Genomic DNA, 20,348 nt, shown 5'->3' on the forward strand with positions numbered 1-20,348 from the left:
TGTATGCTTTTTCCCATCCCTAATTGCCCATGGGGACCACGCTTGGGTGTGGGGATGGCTGTTGTAAAGCTGTTCGCTCAGAGCTCCTCAGGGCTAAAGTGACATTTGGTGACAAAGTCCTTCCCTGCAGCTGTGGAAACCCATCTGGCAGAGGAAGAACTGATAGGCGCACACTAGAGCTGCTTTCAGAGCTCTTGAGAGGGGGAGAAAAAAGGGGAAAAAAAGGGGAAAAAAGCATTGTGTGGAGTGGCTGAGCTTTCCCTGCCCGGCCCCTGTGCTCAGAGGAGCTGTAGGCAGGTAACTGTCACGGAGCAGATAGACATGAAACCACTCAGCTCCTCCTGCCTCACCCAGGGCCAGAAGGGTTTTTTGAAAACAAAAATAAAGGGAAAATTCAGTCTCCACCCATCCACCCAATTTGGCCGGCAAATCAAATGAAACAATCTGAGCGCTGGCACCATCGGAGCAGTGAAATGCCAGCGCCCAGCCTCGCACATGAGGTGTCGAAACAAAACGAGGTGAACAAACAACCCCCGGGAGCCTGGGGGCACCGACCTGCTTTTAAGATGCTGGTGGGTTGTTTTCCCCTGTGTGGCAGTGGTGGCAACCCCTGTGTCCCCCCGGGACCAGGCTCCCACCCCCATAGTGCCTGGGCTGATGGGGTTTGGGGACACAGGGCCATGTAGGAGTGCCTGTCACTGCTGGTGGCTTTTGGGGACATCCCAATGTGGCCAGCTCCATGCTCAGTTCCTGCTTCGGGGCTGGGGCACAACCCAAAGGGGGGACATTGTCCTCTTTTAAAAGCCATGAGTGGGATCATAAAAAAATTTCTTCCCGGCCTTTGCTACAGCCCACTTAAAGCACTGGAGGTGCATCTCCAGCTCTTTCCACCTTCTGTCTCATGGCCGTCAGAGCAATTGCTTTCATTTCTAGGATTTGGGAGGGCTGGAGCTGCCAAACCATCTTGGTGGCCCCATCTCCAGCAGGGCCCGGCCTTCGGCTGATGCTTCCACCAGGAGCACTGCGAGGAGGCAGTGGTGGCACCGCGCAGCACTGGGAGGCCACCATGCAGTTGGGCCAGCTCAGTGCTACGTGTTCCCCCCCAAACCTGGGAGCGAAGCCGCCTTACAGCCATTTTGAAGCCACGAAAAGTGTGGTGTGTTTTTTTTCATGGTGTTTTTCCCTGGGAGCAGAGCCGTTGGGCTCGCACGCGAGGCAGCGCAGAGGCTGCTTATCGGCTCACCCCATCGCGGCTGCAGCCCGGTGCTGCCGCTGCCATCTCCGCCGTTAATCTCATTACAAATAAAGGAGGGGTAGAAGCTAAACTGAGCTCATGTTAATTCCCCCTGCCCTGCCCTGCTCAACCTCAGGAAATACCTCCTGGAACTGCCATGCTCATTACCCAAACCAGCCCTGGAAGTGATCATTAATGTCCTGCTCCCTTGCCAAGCCTGCCTGCTCGCCAGCCCAGATTCGGTCACCTCTGGGACCCCTGCATCCCCCAGCTCCTCGGAGAGCCCCTACTCTCTGCCTTGCCCCTGAAACCAAGGCGAGAGGGGCCAGGCAGCTCTCCCAGTTGCCTATTTTGCTTTCCCAAGTTCCTGTCTTGTGCTGGGCATATTTTCGGAAGGGTTGGATGCTGGCCAGGGGGTTAGGACATTTTTAAATTATAATTTTTTTTTCATATAATAAATCTTTGCTAAAGGACAAGGAAACAAATCCTGTGCCAGCTTTCACCATATGTTTAAAACAAGATAAAAGTAATGCTGGGCTGGACATGGCATCCACCAGACCTGCCAAGACAGTAGTCTGCTGGTGTGCTGTGTGCTCTGGGGATGGAGGAGCCGTGCTCCAGGAGGCTGTGGGGGCCCTGCCATCCTCAGTGTTATCTGCATACATGCAGATGCAGACATACAAGCACCCGTCTGCACTTGGGCAAGAGCACCATGTTGAGGGTCATACCCTGATGCACAGACAAGCTGCAACACTTCCCCCAGGAAAAGGTGGCTCTTGCAGGTAGGTGGTGGGGTGTGGGCGTAGGACCAGTTGCAGAAACAAAAGACGTGAATGCTTCTTTCCTTTTTTTAATAAAGTTCTTCCCCAAAGCGTGACTAGCCCATTTTTTCCTCATTGCCAGCACTATTAGAGCCAGCTGTTTTTTTTTTTTGTTTTTTTTTTTTTGCCCCCCAGGTTGGGCAAGGGTGTGGACAAGAGGAAACAACCTTTTTTTTTTTTTTTAATGATGGATTTTCATGGGAAGACTGCGAGAGCTTGGGCTGGCTCTACCCTGGTTTAACCAAGAGCAATGAGCAGGGCTCGGTTCAAACTCCGTCTCCTTCACATCTCCTGGCCAAGTCTCTGCTGCTTGCAGGCACTCAGCAGCTGTTAATTCCACCTGGCAAACGTGTCCGGGCTCTGCCACCTCCCACCACCAGCACCTCGGGCCAGGAGGACCCTTGGATGGAGACTGGGCAGCCTTTAATATCGGTCGGGGGATGGTGCCATCCAAATTGCCCACCAACAGAGCAGAGGAGAGAATACAGCAAGAGAGATGCTGCTGCAAGGTGGGATAGTTCTGGGGGGGGTCTTCAGCTGGCAGGGCTTGTTCCCGGGTCTCCAGTAGGCAGCAAAGCTGCTGTATGCCTTTGGGCCATCAGCCTGGCTCCTGCAAAGAAAGGGCACATACAAAAGATCCGACTACATGATGGTTTATAAGCCTATCACGCCCCGGGTTGGAACTAATGGGGTTTAGACACCACCCAGCAGAGCTGCTGCAGACTGACGTCCGCATGGCCCTGAGCCTCCGCAGCAACCCTGGGAGGTTCAGCAGCTTAAAATTAGCACCACAAAGCCTGCCTGGCTAATGCCCATGGGCACGCCCAGGTTTTATTAGCCTCTGCAGCCACTGGTACACCACCAGCTCGAGGCGTTTCAGCCTTGACTGTGAATTCAGGAATTTGTAAATACCCCACGGCATCCCTTTTGCCCGCAGCTTCCTCATGCTGCCGATGCCCAGCTGCCTGCACAGAGCACCCCGGGTAAGGGGTGATCACCCTGGGCTCGGGGACACGTGGCTGTCAAAGCAAACCCCAAATCCTTGCTAACGAGGAGCCCCTGCACCGAGGATCACCTCACAGTGCAGCACTTCCAGAGCGAGCACCACACCCAGGCACTTGCACCCTCTTACTTTGTTTTCAAACACTGCTGAAATCTATTATGTTGTTTCCTTTACAAGCTTTTTTCTCCTTTTTTTTTTTTTTTTTGACTGTCATAAATCAACGCTGCTAATCCAGCCTGCATATATTGCTAGGACTAGGAGGGGTACGCTGCCGTTAACAAGAAACCCAGACATTGTTCGTGCATCTCCGTTTTCCAACCACACCTACTGCGGGTGATAGATCTAGGGCACATCTAACAAAGGGCCAGGGATCCTTTTGGAGGCTCAGCCAAGGCTGGAGGAGCTCAGAGCTGGCCCTGGAGCTGCCAGGCTTGCTGTGAACTGCACATCAGCTTCAGTGCAGTGCCTCGGTGTGGGCCATTTCTCAATGGCCAGGCCACCCTGACACAAAAGACACAAAAGCCTACATTGCATTTTTGGTGCACGGCCCAGCCTTGCTCCCACCAGGCTACGGTGTATGAATAAACCTGTCTCCCACCTCTGCTGTTGCCACAGAAATAAAAATCCTCTTCTGAGCGAGACTTGGCTGGAGCAGAGTGCAGGCTAAGCAGCAAACAGGAAAAGTGCCTTTGAGTCTCTGCTTTCCTGCTTCCTGCAGCCCAGCACCGACCACAGGCAGCTCTTGGTGGCACAGAGGGACAAGTGGCACAGCCCAGGCTGCTTGGGGTCCTCCCTCGTCCTTGGAATTTAGGGCTGGTGTCACTTGTGATTGCAGTCAAGTCCCCAAGAGCTGCATCCTCTGGTGCTCCCCCAGCACGTTGGATGCGTGTGTCTGGGGCCAGGAACCCCAAAGGGAGAGGCACCATCACAAGACACCCTGTGCATCCCCCAATCTCCCCTTCTCCTGCTTGGATAAAGAAAGACAGAGACAAACCCAGATGTTGTGTTTAGTTTAGTTTAGTTTATTTCCCCTGGATTTAGACACAGCTCTGGCTAACCACCGCAGCAGCAAACCAACCCCAGCCTGCGAGGGGAGCAGCACAAACTGGGGCTGAGGGCGCAGCAAGCAGGAGCCAAGCTTGGGAGGCAACAGCATGGTGGGGACAGGGGCCAACACCTGATTTAAGTCCTTGAAATGCAGAGGAGTGCAGAAAAGGACTGAGAAAATGCCAAGCAAATGCAGCAGGGAGGTAAGCAAAGCTGCCTGGGGAGGTGAGCCCCAGCCAAGCCCCCTGAGGTGCTTTCTGCAGAGGTCAGAAGCCTTGCTGGAAATTCAAAAGCAAGGATTGCTTCAGCCTGCTTTTTGGGAACTGCTTTCTAGCAGCTGTTGGGTCAAAATGAAAGCTGTCCCTGGGTCTGGGGTGCAGGCAGTTCCGAGACTTTAGTGCTTGTTGTGACTCAGGTGAGGGCTGCTCTGGTCCCATGCACAGGAGTTAATTTAAAGGTGGGTGAGCCATGATTTACTAGCTCAGCAGCAGGTGCTGGCAGGGTAAATTTCTTGTGCTAAGCAGCATGTGCTTTCACAGCAACACCCTCGGACTGTGTCAGAAATACTCTGAGCAATTAGATGCTGCCATGCCATAAACATCTGCAGCTTCTGCACTGTCCGGATGGGAGGATGCAGACAGGGCACCCAGCATACAAAGCAGCATCGTGATCATCCAACATCACAGCACTGTAACATCCCTGAGACTTGCAGCTGCTTTTGAACATGCACCTGGAAACCACGACTTGTAACCTTGGGTTCTACCAGCAGCAGCAGCAGCAGGGGCTGGCAGCTCACAGGATGGATGTGGAGCAGTTTCCAGGATGGGAAGAACAGCCACAACCAGTGCTCCAGTTTCTCCCAGGGCAGCACTGATGAGTCTTCAGCTCTTGGCAGGGACAGGGAGAAGGGTCCATCAACACACCTGCAACATTTCTCTAGCAGAGGCTAAAGAAAAGCAGCATCTTCTGGCTGAGGAATTAAAAAAGGGGATGCAGTGGGCCTGAATGGGTCCTGAGCAGTGCTAGGGAAGGACAGGGAACCTCAGCAGCAGAGTCAGTCCCAGCAGGAGATGCTGGCACAGGGATGAGGGGTCCCAGCAAGAGCTGTGCTAAACACAGAAGAGGCACTCCTGAAAACTCCACAATCATATTAACCTGTTAATTTATACAGCATCTCTGTACAAAAATAGAAAGGTTCTAATAAGATTAACAATATTAAATAAATATTTAATAGAAAAAGTCTTTGGCCTAGTTCATAGCTCATCCTTTGGGTTGATGTTCATTTCACTGGGTCCTAGATGCTCCTGGTCCAACATTGCGATCACTTCATCTGCCTGGATTCGCTCCTGCAAGAGGGCAAGGAAAGAAAACCACAATAGCAGAGCTTCAGTGCCCACCCTCAGCTCATTCAGCAGCTCAGCCTGCTGGCAGTAGCCACAGCAAACAGTTCATCCCAGGACCAGCAGTGCAGTCAGGAGGGCAGAACGCAGCCTGGGACTTGTCCTGGGGATTTGCTGGACAGAACGAACCCCATCACTCTGCACCTCGATACCTAATTCCCAAGGGGATGGGGCAGAGCTGACGCACTGCGGGTCCCTTCTCACACTTCATTAACAGCCACAGGCAGCCATCCCCTGTGTGTCTACCAAGATTTCCAGCTCCCCGGGCAGGGCTGATCTCCTACCACACATGCACCAAGCACAGAGGAGCTGCAGCTGGCACCAAAATGCACAAACAACAAGGTGCATGTCTGAAATAAGCTTCTCCCAAAATGTCATGGCCCACCAGCTGGCCCAACACGGAGTGCTCACGAGGCAAAGGCACAAGGGTTTGGTTTGGTCTTTCATCGCAGAAGGTGCTCCCGTTCATCGGGCTGTTGGCCACTAGGTGTCAGAAATGGCCAGCCCCAGCCCTGTGCACAACCCTCCTGCATCCTGCTCAGCATCCCTGGGTGCCCAGGAGCACAGGTCCAGCAGATAAAACTGTTCTGGGGTCTCCCAGCAGCTCCTCCCTCCTCACATCCTGGGGTGCCACTGATGGGAATGCTGCTGTGGGGAGTTTGATGGGGGGAAAATAGATGTGGTGGGACTGGAGATTAGGGATGCTCTGGGTTCCTTGGGGATGCTGGGTTCCCCCCGGCTCCCTTCATGTGGTGCTGGAGGGACTCACCAGCTCTCTGTAAAGTGGGTCCAGGGTAAACCAGAGAGCCACAGCACACCGCTGCCCTTTGGTAACTGCCTTCACTCCGTGGGGGTTCTCGCCGCCTGATGAGAAGCTGATCATTCGCCCGCACTTTGGCTTGATGGACGCCTGCAGGAAAATAGGCAAGGACAGGATGACAAAGGGCAGCACCGCTGCATGCACTGGCTGTGTCTGGGCTCCCTGTGGGCCTGGGACCAGCTGGGTGTCTCTGCATCACCCCAGGACCCTGGGAGCTGCTCAGGAGGACATGAGGAGCTCTGGGCACAGCTCACAGTGTGTCAACCCCACTCTCTTCTCTCCTCTGGGTCCACAGCAGGGATCCTGCAGGAGCTCAGGGACAGACGTGCTGACAAAACCAACCCTTGGGCACCGGTCTTGGGTAGACTCTGTGTGCTCTCCAGCACCTTCCAGGCTCCAGAGCCCCAGCAAGGTGCCTAGACCTGATGCCCAAGCACAGAGGGGGCACAAATGGGACTCTCGGGGACTTGGTGTCCACAGCTGTGACCTGCTCTGGAGCAAGGCCTGGGCCAGGCCAGGTTTTTGCAGTGTGTCCTGCAGCACCAGAGCCCCTGCTTCATGCAGGACAGGACTAGCCAAGGACAGAGGCACTGTGCATGCTCTGAGGCATCACCTCATGTTTGGCCACGAGATGGGGTGGGAGCTCAGCAGTCCTCCAGGCAGGGACAATTCTCAGCCTGCTCCAGCAGCTTCTCGCTGCTGGTTGTCTCAGCCATCCCTCTGCCCGATGGAGGTGGTGCGAGCCCCTCATCTGCAGATTGCTTGACCAGGAAAGGCACAGGAGCTGCCTCCGAAATTACCTCCCACCATCAGCTCGCAGCAGCTCGGCCAGGAAAGCACACCGACTCACCGTCACGGTTTTGGCATCCATCTCGGTGAAGATGAACTCGCCGCCTTCAAAATCTGCATTCATGTAGAGGAGGGCACTGGGGGAAGAAGCAGGAGAGCCCTGTGGAGATGGCTCTTCTGGGGCTATTTCTGAGAGGGGGGACAAGCCTCTCTGCTTGCTCTCCCATTAGGGGACAATTCTCAAAATGGTGACATTTGGGTCACACCAGCTTTCACCCTTCTGTTTTGCACCCATATACCTCACAGAGGTACAGTACTGTAGGCCACAGCTGGGCCCGAAAATACTGCAGAGCCTTTACAGTTAAACCCTGGCTCGAAGCTTAGCTGTGATGCCTGTTACCACCCAAAATGACCTTCTGGGATGCACCAGCTTTGGGGTTTACAGCCTTGGAGCAACGTGCCCAGCCACTGGGGCAGCCCCATCCTTCCTACCTGTAATCCCGAAAGGTGTAGGCCGGAGGTTCCTTCCAGCACTCGTTGGCCTCGGGGTCCAGCAGGCAGTTGTCAGCGTGGATGGGGTGGCTCAGATCGTTCCTCCTCTCCTGCTGGCCTAGGCAGGAGCATGAGGAAGAAGGGGGAAGGAGATGGGGTGGATGAGATGGCAGTGCCATGCTCTGTGGGCTCTGACATGGGATGGGGAGCTTGCCCAGCCCCACTGCGGGTGTTCACAGGTGAGAGGAGGAAAGGAAATGCTGGGGAGGAAAAAGCCAGATCTGAGGGGTGAGATCTGCACAGCTTGGCTTCTTCATTACTGCTGGGGGGAGAGATGGAGAGCTGGGGGAATGGAAAGGAGAAGGAACGGTGAGAGGGGGAAAGAGAAGAGAGGAGAAAAGAGGGAGAGTTGGAGACACAAACAGCAAGAGACACCCCAGAAGTGGGACAGCAATGCCCACCCTTTGCAGCTGAGGGAACGGTGACTTTGCCCAGCCCTTGGCCACCAGCTCAAGCACCGGACAAAACAGAGAAACTCCCCGACTTGTGTCCCCTCTCACCACACCATCTCCCCCCATGGGGGACTGAAACCCTCCCACCCAGCCTGCTGCCACCCCCGAGGCTCACCGGAGAGAGCGGTGCGGCACACCAGGTGCGTGTAGGAGAAGTAGAGCGTGGAGTTCAGCATGAAGTAGGACTCGACGATCCTGCGGGCCTTCTCGCTGATGTCGTAGAAGAGCCGGGCGCTCTTCAGCGGGACGCGGCCCTCGTAGCCGTACTGGGCAGGGACAAGGGGCGAGGGGGTCAGCACCGTGCTGGCCGCGGAGGAGGGCATGGATTTGAGAGGGAGGGAGCTCTACCTTGAGGGCTTTGAGGACAGTGGCTCCTTCAAATCTCTCATTGGGGGTGTGGGGGGAGGTTTTGCCCCGGTAACCATCTCCAGCCAACATTATCCCCTGCCAGGAAAGACAAGAACATGAGTGAGGGGTGAGGTGGTTCCCCAGGGGAGGAGGAGCTGCAATGGGATGTTCTTCCCCAAATGTTCTTCTCCAGACCCAATCACTGATGGATTAGAAAGCTCCACCAACATTGTGGATGCACATCCGCATCCTCTGGTGCTGTGTACAACATGGGGCAAAGAGCTCTCTCTCTGTACTCTCTGTCTTGCAGCATGCTTGCTGCACCATGTAAGGTGGAGGAACAGCTTCTTTGCTGGAGCTACAGGTGCACTAAATGTCTGATCACTCACCACTGGCATCACAACATCATTTGCATTGCCCAGGAGGAAGGAACAAACCCAGAGCCTCCCCATGAACAGATAAAATTCAGCTCTGACAAACAAAAATGCTGGGGAGGGCATCAAAGACCCAGCCCGTGGGGCAGTCATGTCCCTCCCAGGGGCATTGCCACTCACACTGGCCACCCTGTGAAGCTCTCGGCACTGCTCCTCCGAGATGACGTTGTCCAGCAGCACTCGCTGGGTGCCGTTCAGCTGCTGTGAGTTGTAGACAAACTTCACGTCGCTGTAGAGAAGCGGACCCCCTGATGGAAAGAGAGAGACAAAACAACCCTGCTGAACATGACCTGGCCTCGTGGACATCTTGTACCATGGCCAAGGGCCAGCTGGAGTCACCCGGGTGCACTTCCAGGGAAACGACTTCACAGCAGAAAGCAGAGTTTGGCTTCACATCAACAACAGAAGAAACAGAAGCAATGGAAACACTCAGAGGTGAAATCAATTCGCCGCTAGAGCATCAGAGTTTTCCACTTTCTCATTAGCTGTGCCTTGCAAACGCAGGGACAGGATACAATGACAGACAGACACCGGCTAACCTGGCTCTCCTGCCCAGCAGCCAGGGTAAGCAGAGGCTCTGAGTTTCCATTGCATTGGCTTTGTGTGGCTCTCACTGGCTTGGCATGCAAAGTCATTCTGCAAGTGTCATCAGGGAGGATTTTTGTCTTTTACCTTTGTAGAAAAGCTGAGATGTGGGGGAGTTTGCAGCAAGCTTTGCTTGTGCTCAGTCCAACTGGTGGCTGTTCTTGCATGTTGCTGGTCTACCAAATGAGCTTCACCACGTGCAGGGTAAATGGGCAAAAAGCAGAGGGGGGTTAGCTCCTTGCAACAAGCCTTGGATTTTCCTGATCAAAAAATGCGGTGAGGCCACTAATTCACCGCCTTCTGAAGCCTCTTCCTCTCATTTCCCCTAAGACAGCCGATGAAAGAATTGGCAATATCAATTAAATCCTAAACCAGGTGTTTCTCCAGGAGGAAGGTGAAGTCATGGGAAAAATTATCTGTAGTCACAGAGGACTGTAAAACAGAGGAAGCGGAGGCACTGAGCTCCTCTCATCATGTGGCACAATGAAGCTTCTCACAGGCCTGAGAGCAGAGCTCCACCACCAGCCCACGGCTTCATTTCTAAAGAGTTCCTTGGAAACGGAAGAGATGGGATGTCCCTCACGTCCACTTTGTTGCATGATAATAACATTTGTTATAAATGCAGCTGGATCAGAAACAGAGTGCTGCAATCCAAACTTCTGGCACAGCCCAGCCCAGGGCTGAGTTTTCCAGCTGGGATATTGCACGTAAAGATATAGATATAGGATATAGACATCGGCCACCAGGATCAATCTATCAGAAGGAGATTTGAAAATGTCCAGCAGGTTTACAAGCTCCTGCTAACTGTGCCACAGAGCAGCCTAGGGAAGACACCTGCTCTCCGCACCATTTCTGCCTCTTGTCCATCAGCTGAACCAAGCTCTGCTGTCTTGTATCAGGACATGGGCACTCTGGTAAATCATAGCAGCCAGTAAACCTCACTTGTCTCCGTCTACACACGAAGAGAGGGGTGCTGCTTTTTTTTGCAAGGTGTCTTTTTTTTTTTTTTTTGCACACAATGATTTGTGCTAAGAAACCATGGTTCGCTCAAACCTTCTCAAACTCTTTGCCCCATGGCACTACTCTGTGAGCTGCAGCATCGCTTTTCTTTCTCAGTTGCTGGGCAGACTCAGGTACAGAAGACAAATAAAGCTTTGGAAATGGGAACCAGGTGTCCAGGCTCTCATATTGTGGTTTATTTAGTCTCTCGTTTTCACAGTTCTATATCGAGTTTGTCTTGGTCCATGTCCTGTCACTAAGTCTTCAGTTTTAAAAACAACACGATAATAGCAATATTTCATGGTAATATTTCCTAACCCTGACTGCCCTGAACCAGGTGAGACATGGGACCAGCACCAGGACTAGACAAAGCTCCTTTACTCTCCCACAACCACGTTCCTTTCTGCTCTGCCCTGATTCAGAGCATACGACATGTTAACCCATTGAACAATTCTCGGCCAACGTGTTCTCACTGTCCTTTAGACCCAGCAGGGATGGGTAGGGATTATTTCAAACCAATGCCCACACTCTGGGCTCTCTGGTACATACATCATGGCCTGCTGGGTTTGCACAGTTCCCAAAGTTAAAATTGCAATGGGGGCAAGATTATTGTGGAAGACAGTCCCAGGATCCAAGGCTGACAACAAAAGATGAGACACACATGAAAAACACCCCAAAGAAACTGGGGAATTCTTTGGACTTTTGGGAGTGAGGGGAAGGGGCGAAAGAGCTAAGTATAGAAGAGGAGCACAAAATTAAAATGCACCATTATTTTTATCTTTTGACCTTTTCTCTCTTTTTCCAAATGAAAAGAGAGGGAAACAAAAAGAAACAAAGCAGCTGGGCAGACAAAAATCCTTTTTTTTGAAGGGTTTCAGTTTTCTTTGTAAACTTGAAAACATTCTGCAGCTAAACCAGCAAGCATAAAAGCACAGCACCAAGAAAGACATACTCTGAAATTATTTGGTTACAAAGGCAAACAAACCAACTAATATAAATCAGACAGCTCTTGGCTTAAGAAGCTCTTCAAGATCTTACTCTGGTATTTTCCTTCTTTATGTGTATGGCTAAAGAAGGGATAACAAGACTCTGAACAAGGTACTGAGCAGCTGGGGACAACTTGGACCACAAAAGCTGTGAAATTCCCACAAAACTATGACCATCCCTTGCATTACAAGGAGGTTTAATTGCCTGCTACTGTGAAGCTGGCCCACTAGAAACATAGAACACCTCTTGGCTTGAGATCTTGTTGTTTTGCACTGAGAAGCATGCATCAGTATTTGGCCACAATCTAATTCTTCTAAACTGTTACGTCTGTTAGTAAATGTTATGGTATTTTCCGTGGCTGTTAAGAATGTGCTGAAATCAGTTGAAAATTCTACCAACAGACCTTGAAACCAAGTTATTTGGTGTTAGCCAAAACATGATACCACAAACCAGGCTGCAAACAAAAAAAGTTTGTGAAGATGGTGTGATCCAGCACATTAGCAAAGCCAGAGTTCCCCAAATCTAAGCCTACAGCATCCATCCTACAGCAGCCTGGACAACAGGGAACATCTCTTAAAAGCATCAGGAGGAAAAATTACTGTATGTGGGTGCCACATCCCCATGGGGAGGTCCAAGCTTCCCAGCTCTGCATGTTAGGGCTCTGCGCTGAAGAGCTCAGCAGGTAGCAAAGCAGGTCCAAGAGCAGAGCAGTGCTGCTAGGACCCACAGAGCTACCATCAAAGCTTGTCTCTTATAAAAAGCTTCAACCCCCCTGGTAGGACTGGCCATCATTGCTCATCTGCCAGCCTTTGCAGTCTGTAGTATCTATCAATAGAAAAAAACTTCTGATTTTGTTGAAAAAAAAAAAAACCTTCATTAGACTTACCCTCCTTCAGCTCTCGGTCTGGTTTCGGTGTGGGTTTCTTTGCTAGGGACAGCCTGGGCCCTTCCTCTGGTTCATTGCTAATACTTGATGGGACACTGAGGAGCAAGAGAAAAGAGGAACATCATGACTTTTCTCCAGTTCTGGGAGTTACGTTGTTATGCATCTCTTGGAAACCAACACATGAAAAAAATGGGCAAACTGGTACTTACCTGTGCTCGTCCTGGCGGGCGCCATACCTCTTCCAGTAGTTCTGTGGGAAAAGGGAGAGGGTGAGTTTTTTTAGTTTGATGGTCAGACTGAAGCCAGTGAGCTCTGCTTCACTCCTTTGCTCAGGCCCTCTGGTGGGAACTCATCCCACACCACCTGGGACAACTGCTTGGGGTGACCAAATGGAAAATTCAACCTGAACTGGCATCGTAGCATGAGTACAGTGAGAGCCCAGCCTTCCCCATCCCACCCCATGGAGGAGGTCTCAGGACTGAAGGCTGAGACCCAGCAGGACACGAGGCAGGAGATGGACCTGGCTGCGCCTGCTCCTCCTTCACCAGCCCCCTCGCTTTGCCAACACCATTTTCCCACAGAGGACAAAGTCCCAGCTCCTGAGTCACCTACATGGGACTGGCTTTACAGGAGGGAGAGTGGCAAGGAGACCCTACAGCTGTGAACTCCCAAATGCCCTCCCAGCAGCAGACCCAGGTATTACCGGCTCCGTGTAGGCGAATCCCAGCCCGGCCGAAGCCACCTGCAGGAGGTGAGACTCCAGCTTATGGCGCCGCAGCAGTGCTTTTGCTTCCTGAAAGGCAGAAAGAAGGGGAGATGTTGCACGTGGAGCTTTCACCAGACACCTCTGCTTCAGCAGGGATTTGCTTTTCGTGCAACACCGCGACCTTCTAGAAGGTCATGCCTCAGAGCAACCCCAGGAAGCATGAATCCCTCAAAATACATCCATGCAGTTGAAACCCTGGAGAACCTCTAAATATCTGGTGACATGGGGAGCCCTGGATGTGGAGGTGAGTGCAGGCTGTTGGAGCAAGGTCCTTGGCTGGGCTGTATCTCAGTTTCCCTGTCCGCAGTGCAGGGCTGGGAGCCCTGTCCTGTCCTAAAGGAGCAGGGGGTGGGCTGCAGCATCACAGCCTGGGGTACTGGATGGGGACCATAAAGCACAGCTAGCTGGAAATCATCCACCAAAGGGTGTTTCTTTGAAATAAAAAAAATATGTAAACAAAACACTGGGCTTTCTCCTAGAAAATTACTTTACAAAGCAAAAATCAGTGCGTTTTTTTTTTTTTCCACAGAAAATTTCACAACACTGGAAACACTGAAATTATTTTCTCAACTTCATTTTTTTTTTCCTGGATGTGCTGTTTCAGGGGAGATTACAATTGTTCTTGTTTTCTTCTTTACCATTTCACTTTTCTTTTTTAATAATTTCACTGAAATCCATAGGGAATGGAAAATCCAGCTCCTTCCCACCTCTGCCAGGGGAACGAGCCTCAGCAGGGCTGTGACGGGACGAGGAGCTTCTCTTCTGCATCGTGAGAAAGGCAGCCCCAGGGCCACAAACAAAGATGCCCTGAACGGAGGAGAGGAAGCCTGGCCCATCGGGTGACTGAACAAACACTGTTTGGTTGCTTGACCCCAGCCTCACCCTGCAATAGCAAAGCTGCTCCCTGCCGAACAGGCTAAACACAACCCCAAGCCAGCTGCCAGCGACTTGAGAGTAACGCTGACATCCCCAGCTTCCCCTGGGAAAATATTTCCCAGCCCGCTCTTAACAGAAGTTGCCCTCTGCTCTTCATCGCATTCCTCCTCCACACGTCCTCCAGAGCACCAAAAGGAGAGGGGTTATGTCACTGAGGCACATGGCCATCACCCTCCCTGCCCTCATTTGGGTTTTGCTAAGCTGAAATCCCCACTTAAAGAAGCTTCTCCCTCGGGCTCTGGACTTGCACCTTTACAAGCAGTGCTGCCAGCTAGCCCAGCACCTCCACGTTTGCTTTCGGTGTGGGGAAGCTGCCAAGCTGCTGTTGTTTCCAGCTGATGTTTTTCCTAAAACCCTGCACCACGGGCCCATATGTGATGCTCACTCTCACCTTTCTGGGTTTGATGGTGCCTGGATCCATAGTACCTTCCAGGAGGCCCTCGTAGTAGCTTGCATTCTCCAAAACGTCTTCATCATCCGGGTGGAAGAGGAGGTAGGACCTGGCACACTCCAAGGCTTTCACGTAGTCACCAACTGGGAGGCAACACAACAGATTTTAGGAGGCCGTTCTCATGTGCAGCACCTCTCAGGGCTCTGGGGGTTTTCACCACCACATTAAACCTCTAATTTGGCAGAATACACAATTTTTAAAAAGCCTGCACACTGTGCACGAAGCACTACTGCCTCCTCCAACCTTTTTCCCGCTGCATTGATGAATGAAGAAGTGTTTGGTCTGAATAGCAATTCTGACCCTCATCAGGAAGGAGCTGTTACCACGTGCCTGAGATACCAGAGTTCTGCCTGGATTTTCTTTCTTTCAACATAATAAAATACCACCCAGGACCACACAACAGGCAACTTTTCATAATGCTGCCAACTCCTGATATTTTGCCTGTAATTTTACTGTTAATCTTAAAATATTTGGTAACTGGAAAAATTGGCATCTGGGAATAAGCTTGGGCTAACTTGTATGTGTTACATATCAACTTATAAAATGTATTCATTGGTTTTAGAAAACTAGAAATATATAGATCCCCAAAACTTTAATATCAAAAGCCAAATGAAAGGATCCCCACAAAGCATGATTCCTTTAAAGAATAATAATGTTTAAGCTTCCTTTTGAGCTTTTAAAACCTGACTGGTGATTTAGAATACTTTTACAAAAATACTTAACCATGCATTTCAGCCAACCTGAAAGGAAAAGGACTATTGAACAGGCAGTTTCTTATGTCAGATATTCTGATTTCCCCATGAAACAATTCATAACTGAAAAAAAAAACTCAGCAAGAGCTGTAAGGAGCAGAAGGACAGGCCTTACCTCTGTAATAGGCAAACTGTAAGTAGTCATAATGAAGGGGAAGGAAATTTTCGATGGGCGAGATGCGACCTGAACGTGTGGCGAGTTCCCGGACACAGTCGTGTTTGCAGGCCAGAACTTGCATGTAGTGATCTGCCAGGAAAAGAAGGAGAAGAACTGAGAAGGGTGGTGATGGTGCTGAGACCAGGACAGAGATCGTTTTTCCCCAGTTGAAGGATATGCAATTTATGCTCCAGCAGGTGATGGAGCACCTAGAGAAACAGCTCAGGCTCGCTCCTAAAGCTGATGGAGAGCTGCAGTCATATTTTTGGCCTCCTTGAGAAATGCCATTCTCCTGTCAACTGCAAAGGGAGCCTGAGCATCTCTGTCACATCCCAGGAACACTGGGCCAGCCAGGGACCTGCTGGTGGCAGGCAGGTGCTCAGCCCCGAGAGCCCTGCAAGGTGAGGACAACCACAAAGCAGGTTGTAGGTGTGAAGACAGCATGACCACCTCCATACCATACCCTTCAGCTCATCTTTTATTCTTGCTTTTTTCCAGTAAGGAAGCTCTCAAGGGCAAGGGGAGGTGAAGACAAGAGGGGCTAGGGGTAGAGCAGCTTTATGAGCACGGCCAAGCAAGGCAGCGCTGCTGCTGGTCTGAAAGGTCTAAGGTACAAATACTGGCAGCAAAATCCCCATGTTCATTGCTTCTTGACAATGAGATATCTCCTGGGTAATGAAAGCACGCGGTAAACATCTGCCATCAGCACGTTTTCTAATCAGTGGGAGTACACAATGCAGGCCTTGTATCAGCTGTGCGATGCCGAAGCCAAAGCTGACATCTGATTCCCGTTTGGAGCCTTTGCTGCAATGTACTTACAAATCTACTTTGCTCGCTCTGTCTCTGTACACCATTAAAAACTTTAAGAAACAAACACAGGCTTGAAAAAAAACATGTGCTCAGCTACCAAAGCACTTCTTGGAGCTGCCAAAAAAACAGCCTGAGGAATTTGTGCTGAAATCAAGTGGAAACTTGAAACAGCCCCCATTTTTTCCAAGCAGGTAGCTTGAGTAGTTGTCTGATATACCATCTACATCCAGGGTATTTTCTTATGGAAAGGAAGAAGGAAAAGGACATAAATAATTTTGCTGTAGTTTAAACCTCTTTAAGAATCCTAGACATGGAGTAATCCATCACTGACAAGCAATGCTTTCACTTGGTACTCTCAGAATGCCTTAGAAACAGGCTGTGTCTATTGGAATCAATGCACTGAAATGTATCTGTCCCTGGGGTGAGGAGGTAAGAGCATTTCCACCCCATGTAGCGGCACGGCAAATTAGCTTGGGACTGAAAAGAGAATGGGGCTCTGCAGAACTAAACTCTCATTTTGTGGTGTGTGTGCATCCTCAGTCCCTCCTGAGAGCCCTGGACCCAGGGGAAAACTCTGGGTTGTGCTGTCCTGTAATGACCACACAGTTTCCTATGGGGAACTCTTTTCCCTCCTTTGCTTCCTCCCTTCCCTGTTTCTTTGGGTGTCTGAGCAGCCCTGGGGCTGGGAGTGGTTATTCCCAGGCAGATCTGGCCAAGTCACAGTGCTTGCTGTGACCTTTGACTTTTCATCTCCAGGAGTAGTACTGGTTCACACCACGGTCACTGGGTGGCCACGTTGAAACACCTGTTCTGCTCGCTGGGGCTGCACTCGACTTGCACAGCACAGAAATGACCTAACAGAAACCAAAACCTGTTTGAAGAGCACCAGCTTTCACTAAGAAGGAAGGTGGCTTTTCTTTCCCAACAAAAACTCTCCTCCTGGAGGGCTTGATACGGCCCTTGGTTTCCTGGTCATGGTTTTGAAAGCAGGCATGACCAGAAGACAATGACATTGGCACCAACTTAGTCCTTACAGCACTCACATTTTTCCCTGAGTAACTAAGCCCAGTAGAGTCTGCTTCCCATCCTGTATCAAAGAATAATAAACCCATAGGTTTTAGTTGAAAGGGACCTTTAAAGATCATCTAATCCAACCCCCCTGCCATAGCCAGGGACATCTCCCACTAGATCAGGCTGCCCAAAGCCCTGGCCTTGAACACCTCCAGGAAGAGTTCATTGGCAGGTGGTTTCATCTTGGTAGGTTCAGTTAAATTTCTTGTCTCTAGGTAAGCAGAATTATGCAAAACCAAAAAACAATCTGAATCCAAGTGAAGTATTTTCCATGGAAGAAACAAAACTCTAGAGGATGATGCAACTCCAAGACCAAGAGTAGATAAATAAGATTTCTGTCAGCAAACAAACCTTAATTTATTGTTTTCCTTTTCCTTACAACTAATTACATGTAAACTTATTTCTACTGAGAACAAGCCATTTAATCCCCTCTGGCTCAAAGCCACACATGCAAATCCGAAGATTGCGTAGCAATGTTCAGTTCTCTCCAAAGACTTCAGGCAGGACCATAACTAGGTGGGCCTCCACTAATGACAAATCCATCCCTTTGGATGGGGAGGAAATCTACGTCCTGAGCCTTTTTGGCAACTTTCCTGGTCAGCTGGAGCAAGGCCAAGAGGACTCTGCTGCTCTCTTCATACGCACTGAAAATCAGAGAAAATATAAACAGGGCCAGTAACATCTAGATTTACATAGCAGTACAAGGGGGAAACTGAGGCAGTTTGTGTTAAAGCACCTTCCAACTTTACTGAAAGCTGCAGATACTTCACACACATCTGGAAATGCCATTCTTATAGTTCAGTTTCTATTTAGGATCTAAATGAGATGTCCTGGTTCCCGGTATTTGCATTTTCTGGCTTCACAAGCGCCTCCCACAGCGTTACTCACCAGCACCAAACCCACCCAAACTCAATAATTAAAATTATTTCCAGGCCAGGGGTGAGAACCCAAAAGATGCAAAAAGCCCTCACCTGCAACAGCTTCATAGAGGCTGGCCTTGTAGTCCAGGTATTCGTGCTCCTCAAATCTCTGTGGTCCCTCGCACATGATCTGGCAGTCTTCATCCTCGGAGTAGTACCCCACCAAGGCGCGCTCCAAGAATTCAATAGCCAGCCCATACTCCTCCCTGTCGTAGTGCCTTACCCCGGCAGTGTAGTCCTCCTGCAAAGCCGGCAGGCAGAGAAGTCTTTAAGCAGGCTACAGATCATCCATTTAGGTGACAAAAACACTTCTTTTCTCTGTTTTAACCCTCCTACCCAACAGCAATGCTGAATGCCAAGCAAAAAGACTGCACCTGGCCCAGGCAGATCTGTCTTAGGATGGCTCCTAATGAGCAGCTCCATTAATTACACCAAATGCCACAAATGCCAGCTTCCTTGTATCTTGTGAAATCAGAAAATGGGTCCCTGGTATTCCTGCTGGCCTTTCACCTTGCAGAGTTGGATAAATTTGTCTGTTTCTCTGTCACCCTGCACTGTCACCAGCACAGTCACTCGTTTGGATGCTCCCTGCCCAGGTGGGAGAATCCAGCTTGGAATAAACACACGTGAGCCAAGATCTGCCTGTTGGAGCACACCAAAGCATCCATCGCAGCTGCCTGCTGGTGTGTGACTACAGCCACGGATGACCCAGGAGCCCCCGAATGGAGGGATCGTGGTGGGGACACAGCAGGGAGCCTGGAAAAAGCAGGAGCTGACTGGGCTTAAAGAAGAACTCTGAAAGGGAGTTTGTTTTGCTGCACTGTGACATGGACCTTGGCAAGTGTTTCCCCATTCATAGAGGATGCTCTCTTGGCCTCCTAACTCTCTTCTCTCCAGGCTGTCTGACACTTAACCCAGACACCTCTTCAGCTCGGACTCACCATGTGCGGCTTGGCCTCTCGGTCAATCAGGCTGACCTTCCCTGACGTGGTCTTGTAGTTCTCAATGTCCTGCTGTATCTCCATGTGCTCGGGGTTTGCCATAAAGAAAGTGTGAGCTGCATTTGCCGCCTCCTCCAGCTGGTTCAGCTGCAACAAGATAAGAAAGACTGAGTTGGTTGACACCAGCGGGCTGGGCAGTGATGGGATGACCAAGGAAAACCTGAATGTAGAGTTTATGGAAAATGGCTGAAATGAGGGAAAAGCCCGGTGTAAGGGGAGCTGGAATTGCTGGAGCTCCGTACAGCCAGGCAGGTCACTTATGGCCTCTGATGGGGCGAACCCATGATGGGGTCCAGCCTCTTTTCCAGCTGCACATCCTCTGAGCTCAGCTGCTCCAACCCCCTGCACAGTCCCAGGTGCAGAGATGTGAGGTGTGAGGGAGACGGGAGGGAAAAGCAGCTGTCAAGGCCGCTCGCTCTGTAAGCCTTAGAAGCAAAGCTGTGTCCAAGCTCAGAGCCCCTGCTAGTAACAGGGGACTTGGCACCATTTATTGAGCTCAGCTGTGTGCAGCTGCAAAAGACCAGACTCTGCTGATAGCGGCGGAGAGATTAAACGTTTACCTTTGATATATCAAGTTACTTTAGGTTTGTATATTCATAATTGAGACCAGACATCAGTTTCACCCCAGAGAAAGCCTCCTAAGCAAAAACAAACATCAGGGCTAAACACACCCGTGGAGCTGCCCGGAGTGCAGGGAGCAGGACAGATGTTTGGGTGCAACATCTGCCTGACCCAGCAGGGCCACTTCCATGGCCAATGCACTTGCACCTGAAAGCAAACCAATACCCCTAACAGCAAGGTGCAGAGCCAGGCCCCTGGCAGGCTCACCCTGCTTGAGACCTGCATGCATACCCGCCTGACACCCAAAATGACAGCAGGATGGTCTCCTGCCAGCCCAGGGCAGAGCCACAGCATGATACAGCCCAGGTGATGGCAAACCACGCTGTCCTGCTTGCTCTGCACCATCCTGCTGTCCCCTCCAGCCAGCCACAGCACCCAGCCCAGCTGCTGCAGGCTCAGCATCCCTCTGCTGCAGCCCAAGACGTGGTCCAGAGGAGGGGTTCCCCAAACTGCCTGGCCAGAGCGAAGCACTACGGTAAAATCTTCCAGGAGCCGCAATTTAATTC

General features: G+C 51.0%; 1 protein-coding gene across 1 annotated transcript in view; it reads right to left on the bottom strand.

Moving 5' to 3' along the window:
* Nucleotides 1–4,059: 4,059 nt before the first annotated feature.
* The window catches only part of P3H2 (prolyl 3-hydroxylase 2), a 64,979-nt gene continuing 48,690 nt past the window's right edge, over nt 4,060–20,348 (bottom strand). Inside the window, exons 2-15 of the mRNA XM_068691803.1 lie at nt 19,162–19,308; nt 18,272–18,461; nt 15,378–15,509; nt 14,451–14,593; nt 13,061–13,150; nt 12,567–12,607; nt 12,358–12,452; nt 9,021–9,148; nt 8,467–8,562; nt 8,234–8,384; nt 7,607–7,724; nt 7,176–7,251; nt 6,275–6,415; nt 4,060–5,451 (exon numbers count right to left, since the gene is read on the bottom strand). Coding sequence (XP_068547904.1) covers nt 5,359–5,451; nt 6,275–6,415; nt 7,176–7,251; nt 7,607–7,724; nt 8,234–8,384; nt 8,467–8,562; nt 9,021–9,148; nt 12,358–12,452; nt 12,567–12,607; nt 13,061–13,150; nt 14,451–14,593; nt 15,378–15,509; nt 18,272–18,461; nt 19,162–19,308 — 1,641 coding nt within the window. The 3' untranslated portion in view covers nt 4,060–5,358. The remainder of the gene's footprint in view (nt 5,452–6,274; nt 6,416–7,175; nt 7,252–7,606; nt 7,725–8,233; nt 8,385–8,466; nt 8,563–9,020; nt 9,149–12,357; nt 12,453–12,566; nt 12,608–13,060; nt 13,151–14,450; nt 14,594–15,377; nt 15,510–18,271; nt 18,462–19,161; nt 19,309–20,348) is intronic.

This window comes from Anas acuta, chromosome 9 (assembly GCF_963932015.1).
Source record: "Anas acuta chromosome 9, bAnaAcu1.1, whole genome shotgun sequence".
Lineage (NCBI taxonomy): Eukaryota > Metazoa > Chordata > Aves > Anseriformes > Anatidae > Anas > Anas acuta.